The sequence below is a fragment of the Myotis davidii genome, unplaced genomic scaffold (assembly GCF_000327345.1).
Source record: "Myotis davidii unplaced genomic scaffold, ASM32734v1 scaffold59, whole genome shotgun sequence".
Classification (NCBI taxonomy): domain Eukaryota; kingdom Metazoa; phylum Chordata; class Mammalia; order Chiroptera; family Vespertilionidae; genus Myotis; species Myotis davidii.
In genome coordinates, this window is record NW_006293001.1 from 5,908,753 (window position 1) to 5,917,560 (window position 8,808).

The 8,808-nt window shown below is 36.7% G+C and overlaps 1 protein-coding gene across 1 annotated transcript in view; it reads right to left on the reverse strand.

The window, feature by feature from the left end:
* The window catches only part of GALNT3 (polypeptide N-acetylgalactosaminyltransferase 3), a 29,885-nt gene that overhangs the window by 6,143 nt on the left and 14,934 nt on the right, over positions 1–8,808 (reverse strand). Inside the window, exons 5-8 of the mRNA XM_006766498.1 lie at positions 8,038–8,155; positions 6,103–6,303; positions 3,078–3,209; positions 2,768–2,869 (exon numbers count right to left, since the gene is read on the reverse strand). Coding sequence (XP_006766561.1) covers positions 2,768–2,869; positions 3,078–3,209; positions 6,103–6,303; positions 8,038–8,155 — 553 coding nt within the window. The remainder of the gene's footprint in view (positions 1–2,767; positions 2,870–3,077; positions 3,210–6,102; positions 6,304–8,037; positions 8,156–8,808) is intronic.

An 8,808-nucleotide genomic window follows, 5' to 3' on the forward strand; every position in this document is an offset into this window, starting at 1 on the left:
ACACCCCTATGTTCATAGCAGCACAATTTACAATAGCTAAGATTTGGAAACAGCCTAAGTGCCCATCAGTAGATGAATGGATTAGAAAACTGTGGTTCATCTACACAATGGAATACTATGCTGCTTTAAAAAAGGACTTCTTACCATTTGCAACGGCATGGATGGAACTGGAGAACATTATGCTAAGTGAAATCAGGCAGTCAATGAAAGAAAAATACCACATGATCTCACTCATTTATGGATAATTAAGACCATTATAACTGTGAACAAAAATAGATACAGAGGCAGAGCAACATTGAACAGACTGTCAACAGCGGGAAGGCCAGGGAGGGTTGAGGGGGTGGGTAAGAGATCAACCGAAGGACTTGTATGCATGCATATAAGCATAACCAATGGACACAAGACACTGGGGGGTATGGGAGGCCAGAGGATTGTCAAGGGGAGAAAAAAAAAGGAGACATATATAATACTCTTTTGTATTACTTTAAGCAATAAAACAATTTTTAAAAAGCCATAATGACTTAGACTGCCTTGCACAGCTTATTTGTCAATTTAATTGCATTATCAAAATATTTTTACTTGGCATATACAAATACTGATACAATGAATTTTTAGATTATAAAAATATAACTATCAGGTCAAAACAGTAGAAAAAAGCATGAGGAAATGATTAAGTTAGATGGTAACTCAAAAATATGTAGTACTAGAAACTAAAATTCACAAAGTAGTTTAAATTCAGTACTTGATTGAAAATAAATTTAAAGGAAATAAACCAAAATAAAATTGATGGCTAAGTTAGGGTAACAGAAGCCAGAATTATCTTCTTAAATATAAACCAAAAAATATTATCCTCTTGCTCAAAACCCTCAAATGGCTTCTGTCATGCTCAGAATTAAATCCAAGCCCCTTAAGAAGGTCTGTAAAACCTGTATGACCAGGACCCCCCATTGATGTCACTGCCCTCAATTCTCACACTTCTCTTCCCAGATCACTCTGCTCCTGCACTGGCCTCCCGTGTGCTCCATGGGCCTGCCACTGGGCCTCTGGCCTTTCATTCCCTGTGCAGAGGTTCTCCCCCTGGAAAATGGTTCCTCTCCTAACTCCCTCAGGCCTCGATTCTAAGGTCACCTTCTCAAGCAGGTCTTCCTGAACCTTGAAAATTACACACACACACACACACACACACACTTCCCCCCCATCCTGCTTTATTTTTCTTCATACCCAAAATCACATATTTCTTTTTTTCCTTCCTTTCTAGAACACTAGTTCCACCAGACCAGATCAGGGATTTTGACTTCACAACTATAGCAGTTCATGTTACATTATAAGCTCTAAACAAATATTTGTTGGAAGAATATGTGAGTTATTTCTCCAGAGACAAAACTATAAAAACATCTTTATGGCAATGATAAGAGAAAAACTGATGAAACAATGTTATAAAATATATCTTCAACTTTTATGATAAAAACAAATATAATGCTATGCCCGGAGGTGTGGCTCGGTGGTTGAGCATTGACCTATGAATCAGGAGGTCACTGTTCAATTCCCAGTCAGGGCACACGCCCGGGTTGTGGGCTCAATCCCCAGCGTGGGGCATGCAGGAGGCAGCCAATTGCTGATTCTCTCTTATCATTGATGTTTCCATCTCTCTCTCCCTCTCTCTTCCTCTCTAAAATCAATAAAAATATATTTTTTAAAAAAGAAATATTAACCATTCTCTGTTAAGCATGGTTTTTCTGACTAGAAAAAGCATAGTCTAACCTGGCTGAGAGTTATATGCCCTGGGATATGGGAGTTAACATCAGAATGCAGTCCATCCTCATTTCCCAAGAAACTGTCTACCATTATGTAAAGATTTACAACCTCTTGGCTGAAACAATCTAATCCCAGAGGCCCTCGCCCTTTGCAACCCCCAGCCCTTATTGCCTATAACCTGGTCCTGGAGGCAGCCGCCTGCCCTCTGCAACCCCACTCAGCCCACATTGCCTGTAACCTGTAACCATGATACCTTGCCTACTTTCTGAAATACAGACTTCCTGAAGGAGTTAGAATCTAAATTCCTTGAGCCCAGCAGTGTATCTGACATGCAGGAGTCACTCCATGAATTTGCTGAATTAACAAATGAAAGAAAGAGTCTAATCATTCCAGGAGTTCACTTGTAAAGGCAAGGAAAGAAAGGTAAAAACTCAAATAATATTTTAATATGTTCTCTACCAATAGTAGGCCAAACAGTGACATTTGAAATTTGAGTCTAAATTGGTAAAAACAGTCAAATAAGTAGCAACAAGCAGAAATGTCATCAACCAAAGAGAATCAAGAACATACCTTATTTTTAGAACATTTCTTATGGCCATGAAAATTACTTATAACACTGCTTTTTTGGGATTAACATAATTTATAATTCACTATTGAATCCAGTTAAATATAACCTTTATGTATAATTTTGCAAAATCACCATGCCAATAGTCACACAGTATAAAAATTCCATATAAAAGATCCCATTTTTTATTTTAAAAGGCATTATTCCATTATTTTCTCATTTGCCTTTCTACTGAATAGGTAAGCAACTTCAAATTGTTTTCAGAGCCAGAGTGAAAATCAAAATAAAGTGCTCTACAACTTCAATGTAAATTTCCAAACTTAATCTAGAAACATTTCACACACCAGTTACGTGAATATAAAACTGATGTAGGACTTCTGAAAAATATGTGACAATTTGTGTTTGTAAGGACTAGTAAGAAGGGAGGGTTTTTAATGCAGGGCTCACCTGGTTTCCCCCAAGTCCATGACACGTATATAGAATTAATGGCTTGCTGCCTTGATTATTTTCTCCAACATCCAGACATAAAGGCTGACCGAAGCTTTTAATCTAAAGGAAAATTCTCAAGTTATAAAAAAAATTTAAATCCATGTAGTTTATATATTTCTTCAATTGATTTCAACAAGTAGGGTAAATAAGAATAGTGTAAAAATTTCAAAAGCCACCAACCTGAAAGTATTTCAGCAATTTCCCCTGAACCACATAAATGTTGGTGGCAAGGAGAATACCAAGTAAAAAGGAACAGGAAAATACTCACATATCCAGATATAACAGGATTAAGGTCTGGCACATAGACTTCTGGATAAATATTGTTCAGGTACCATGTAAAATTTTTACACTGAAGGCGGTGCTTTATTTCGAATCTTTTTGAAAGATCACCAAATGATTTCTGGAGAAAGATAACAAGTGAAGAGAAGGCTTCATCAAAACAGCACTGGTAAAGTACTTCAAATGCTACTATTAGTATTTATCTTTAGGTTTTAAAAGAAATTTCTGGGCTAAATGCAAGATAAAATTTAGTTGTATTCATAATTCATTCATGCAACAAGTATTCCCAATTGCTCATTTCTGGCTTCAAAGAGAATCAGGTACCACCATGGTGTTGGTCAAGTGTTATTTTACTCCTCCTATTTACCACAAATCTCCCCCATGGGATGAAGACCTCTAGCAAAATGCTATGAGCAAAGAAATGGTAGTGGGAGCACTCAAAATTGATCCCCAAAATGTTCTGTAAAGTGAGGTGTGAGAAAACAGGAATAGAGAAAGTGCCAAACATAATGTAACTTATACCTTTTCTCTAGTCAAGATCACAAACAAAATTTTTTTTTCTAGCTTTATGGGTGTAGCTTATTCCTAACAATAGCCCTCACAATATTCTAGCAATAACAGCATATTGGTAGAAAAAGGCAATGGCATTTTATTTAAGGAACTAAACAAACTTCTTTTTTTAAAAGCACTATTAAACTGAAAAGGAATTTGGTCTGTAGGAAAATTTTAAAGAAAATTATATTATGTTTGGTACCTAAATATACGAAAAGGTAAATTCTCAAGCTAGTCAGTTCAACTACAGAAAATATTTTCCTTACCAGCTTCAAAGTCTTGAACCCAGGTGTTTTAGCAAAAAGTGTAAAACTCTACAAAGGACTTTTGGCTAACTTAGGCATTTTACAAGCAGATCTATTTGCCCTGTGTTATAAAAAAAAACAAGGGGGGGGATTGTTGGCTCATACTCCTCTTTATGGGTGAGCATAAGCTGTATTTAGCACCTACTTGCCTGCTTAGCCAAGTACCCTTATGCAGTATACAATCTGCCCAATTTGTCTTGGTGGCCTCCGGTAAAAAGATAGCCATCTAACCCAGCAGGGCTCTGACTTTGCATCCTTCTGACATGTTACATGGAGACAATGGAGGCCAAAGAAAAAGTGAATATAAGTAACCATATCTTTATGACAGTCAACATGTTGATGCCCTTTAAACCCAGTATACAACCCCTTCCCCACAAATCAGCACTGATTCTTATAAAGAATTAGGTGCCCCTTAGCCAATGTGGCTCAGTGGTTGAGCATCGACCCATGCACCAGAAGGTCGCCAGTTTGAATCCGGGTCAGGCACATGCCCAGGTTGCTGATTCAATCCCTGGGAGGCAGCGATCAATGATTCTCTCTCCTCATTGATGTTTCTATCCCTTTCTCCCTCTCCCTTTTTCTCTGTAAATCAATTAAAACATAACTAAAAAAAAAAAAAAAAAAAAGAGTTGGGTGCCATTCACTGAAGCATGTTCTTAAATTGTCCAGTTCATTTACCACATCCAACATGAAACCTATTGAAACTCAGTTTTCATGTATTGGACACCATGATTCTGCAGCGCTTTTATCTATGGCAGGTCAATAACAGCACCATTTGTTAGCACTTATTTATTTCACAACTGCTCTGGGAGAGAGGCAAGTTTTCCTCTCTTAAACACGGAAGGACAGAGAAGAGAATTGGTTGAGCACACATCCCACATCCAGCCAAGCTCTTAACCAACTTATGAAGTGCCATCCCTAATTACAGTTTCAAAGGGGCTTTGCCAAGGTGGTCCCTCCAGTGTGTAGTGGAACCAGAACTTGGGGGGAAAAAAAGGCTTTGATACGCCTGGCTTATTCTCTGGCCACATGCTGACAATGTCTCTAACTCCAGTTCAAAAAGCCACTTAGCACATTGATTTAGGTGTGAATCACATCACCTAAGACCAGTTAAAAACAATTCCACTTAATCTTATGTTTTTGACTGTTCAGAATTGTTGTCTTCACTAAAGACAGAAGATTTGACTTCTGTCTTCTTATACAACTTATATGGTTACTCTCTTCTAGTGACCTTGGAGTAAATGAACCCACACTCCATTATCCCTTACATAAAAGATTTGGAAAGGTATGACTAACTTATGCATTTTACAAGCAGATCAGTTGGGTGAATGGCACCCAACTCTTTTCTTTATTTTTATTTTTGTTTTAGTTATGTTTTAATTGATTCAGAGAGAAGAAGGGAGAGGGAGAAAGGGATAGAAACATCAATGAGGAGAGAGAATCATTGATCGCTGCCTCCCAGGGATTGATCTACAAGCCTTTTTTTTCCCCCAAGTTCTGGTTCCACTACACACTGGAGGGACCACCTTGGCAAAGCCCTTTTGAAACTGTAATTAGGGATGGCACTTCATAAGTTGGTTAAGAGCTTGGCTGGATGTGGGATGTGTGCTCAACCAATTCTTTTTTTAACTTAATCTTTTCTTTGAGAAAAATTTTTAACCAAGGCAGTTACAAAACTAAATGGCTTCCAATATTAAAAAGGATATGATGGCCCAGATGGTGTGGCTCAGTGGTTGAGTGTCAGCCTATGAACCAGGAGGTCACAGTTCGATTCTAGTCAGGGCAACCTGCCCAGATTGCGAGCTTGATCTCCAGTAGAGGATCATGCAGGAGGCTGCTGATCAATGATTCTTTCTCATCATTGATGTTAGTATCTCTCTCTCCTTCTCCCTTCCTCTCTGAAATCAATATTTTTTTTCCCAAAAGGATATAATCAAGGAGAATGCCTAAATTTTTAAAAAGCAGTTTACTCAATTTTCCTTAAAAAAAAAAAAATTGAACTGGGATCATAAGTTAACTATTTTAAGAGTTAAAAAAGCCAGCTTCAGAAACAGCCTTTTAAAATATTCCATATTTGAATTGATTCAAATAAGTAAAAGAACATAGGAACTGGGGAGTGGATTTTTATTGTAATTTAATTACTTAGCTCTAACTTACTTGTTTAACAATTTTTGCTGCATCTGTGTTTCTCCTATAAAATATTTCCTTGTATTCATCCATCCAGACTTCTGCAAGGCGAACTTGGTTGCGAGCAATCACCTGAGTGCCTTTTGGAAAGGTATGAGGGCTTTTGCTGCGAAAAACATGTCCAACAACAGAGCAAGGCATAATCTCCAACTGCCCACCACATTGCCATACCTGATAATTAATGATATTTGTTTAAATTTACAGTATTTTAGGAAAATCAAAGTGTTGCTTTTAAGTTCACCTATAAGATATTATTAAAAGCAAAATATAGAAGAATTTTAGCACAACTTCACAAATAGTTTCTGCCCCATCAGTTCAGCTTAAGTTCTTAAATATAAAGAGCAAATTTATTAAATGGTATACTAAAGTCAACCAAAGCATATTTTCAGAAATTTAACATAATAATTATTTCAGATCTCTTATAAAAATGAAACCCAGAATTTATTTTTTGCAAACAATGATGCAAGCTCTAATATACACAGAAGACCAAAGCCTTTTCTGCATTTGACTTCTGTCTTCTTATACAACTTATATGGTTACTCTCTTCTAGTGACCTTGGAGTAAATGAACCCACACTCCATTATCCCTTACATATCCAATTTTTAGTGAAGACAACAATTCTGAACAGTCATTATTACCAAAGTAAAATCTATTAAACTTATAAAGTAATTGCTCATTTATAAAAAAAAAAAAAACACCTCATATGTATGTAGAGATAGTAAAAAAAAAAATCCTTGCATTAACTCTAAATAAAATGATAAATCATTAAATCAATACCTAACCACTTAAATATCTTGACAATTAGTTCTGCCATAAATAATCACTAAGCAAAAAATCTAAAATAATGTTTAATAGTATGAGCTAGTATTAGGGCAAGCGATCAAATTTTTTTCTCTCTCTTTTAAACAAATGAGAAAACTCAGTGATATGTTCAATTCAACAAACTGTGCTTGAGATCTAACATGTGTGAAGGGTTGGGAATACTGAAATGAATAAAACAGGACCCCTGCCCTTCAGCAGTTCATACTTGGCTAAGATCATCACTGCCATTATGTGATAGATGGAGTCAGAGCCAAAACTTAAATCTTCTAACTCCTAGTTCAGTTATTTTTCCACTACATTCCAACATAGGGGATAAAAATGAATGACAAAGTCATTGCAGAAAATGAATTCATGAAATCAAATAAGTACATATGGAGACCATCCAAAGCCTTTGTTTTGTTTCTCATATTAACTTTTCATATGTTTAGGGATGGGGGATCTCATTTAATCCAAAAAGTTAAATTCAATGTCCTTTAAAATTATACATAAATGTTTCTCCATTCTGACTCCCTTGAGAATCAACTATTTCCTGAAGCACTAGATTTAATTATATTTATCTTGGCTGGAATTCAGTAGCTACAAGTGCATTAATTGGTGTCATTGCCTGGACACAGGCATTTAACTGATTCCTCCTGTTACATTGGCAGCAATGAATAAATATATTAAGTTACATTTTTTAAAATCATTTTGCACAGTTTATTTTATTTATTTTTTTATTGATTTCAGAGCGGAAGGGAGAGGGAGAGATAGATAGAAACATCAATGATGAGAGAGAATCATTGATTGGCTGCCTCCTGCACATTCCACAGCCAGAATCAAGCCCGAAACCCAGGCATGTGCCCTTGGCCAGAATCAAACCTGGGACCCTTCAATCCGCAGGCCGACCGACCTTCTCTAACCATTGAGTCAAACCGGCTAGGGCTTAAGTTACATTTTTAAAGGAAATATCCTATTCTAAAATTTCTAGCAATTAAATTTTAGAAAGCACAAAAAGTAAAGACTACATACATCCATGGTAACCAGCCAATTAGAACAAACTATAGATTTCACTGTTTTATAGGTATGCTATGTTTATAAACTTACTCTGAAAGACATTTCTATATTTTCACCTCCCCAGATTTCCATTTCTTCATCATAAGTCCCAATATATTCAAAGTATTCTTTTGATATGGAAAAAAGGCCTCCTGCAAAAGTGGGTGTTCTGAAAAATAATCCATTGTCAAACTGTATTATAAAAGTCAAATAAGAAAAAAGAAATCTTTAATGAACAACTGAATCAAATCCACAAACATATTAAAGAGAGATTCTAATTCCAAAGCTCTTAGATAGATTAACAAAAACTGGAAATGCTTTCCTCAAAGTCAAGTTGGGGAGAGGGTATTTTAAGTATCCTTTCTCAATGGAGTAAAATTATTAAGTATCTTCTAACCAAGCTTAAAGGTTCTTAAGTAATAATTACAAAGAAGGCATACGAGCTCACCTAATGCTAATTCTTACTCACTAACATCATGGGTAAGAACATAAATAAATGAATTCTCTATTCCCTACATATACAATGGGTGTGCTCTTTATTTTGTTAGGGTGAGTTACCTTGGAGGCAATTATGGTAAAAAGCAAAGCCTGCATACATATTCAAATAATTGAAATAGATATATATCCATTTATATAGATACTAGGGGCCCGGTGCACGGAATTCGTGCACTGGGTGGGGGGTCGGGGGAGTGTCCCTCAGCCCAGCCTGCCCCTCTCACATACAGGGAGCCCTCAGGCATTGACCCCCATCACCCTCCAATCGTAGGATCGGCCCCATGACAAGGCCTGGCGCCTCTGACAGAGGCGTCGGGCCTGGGCAGG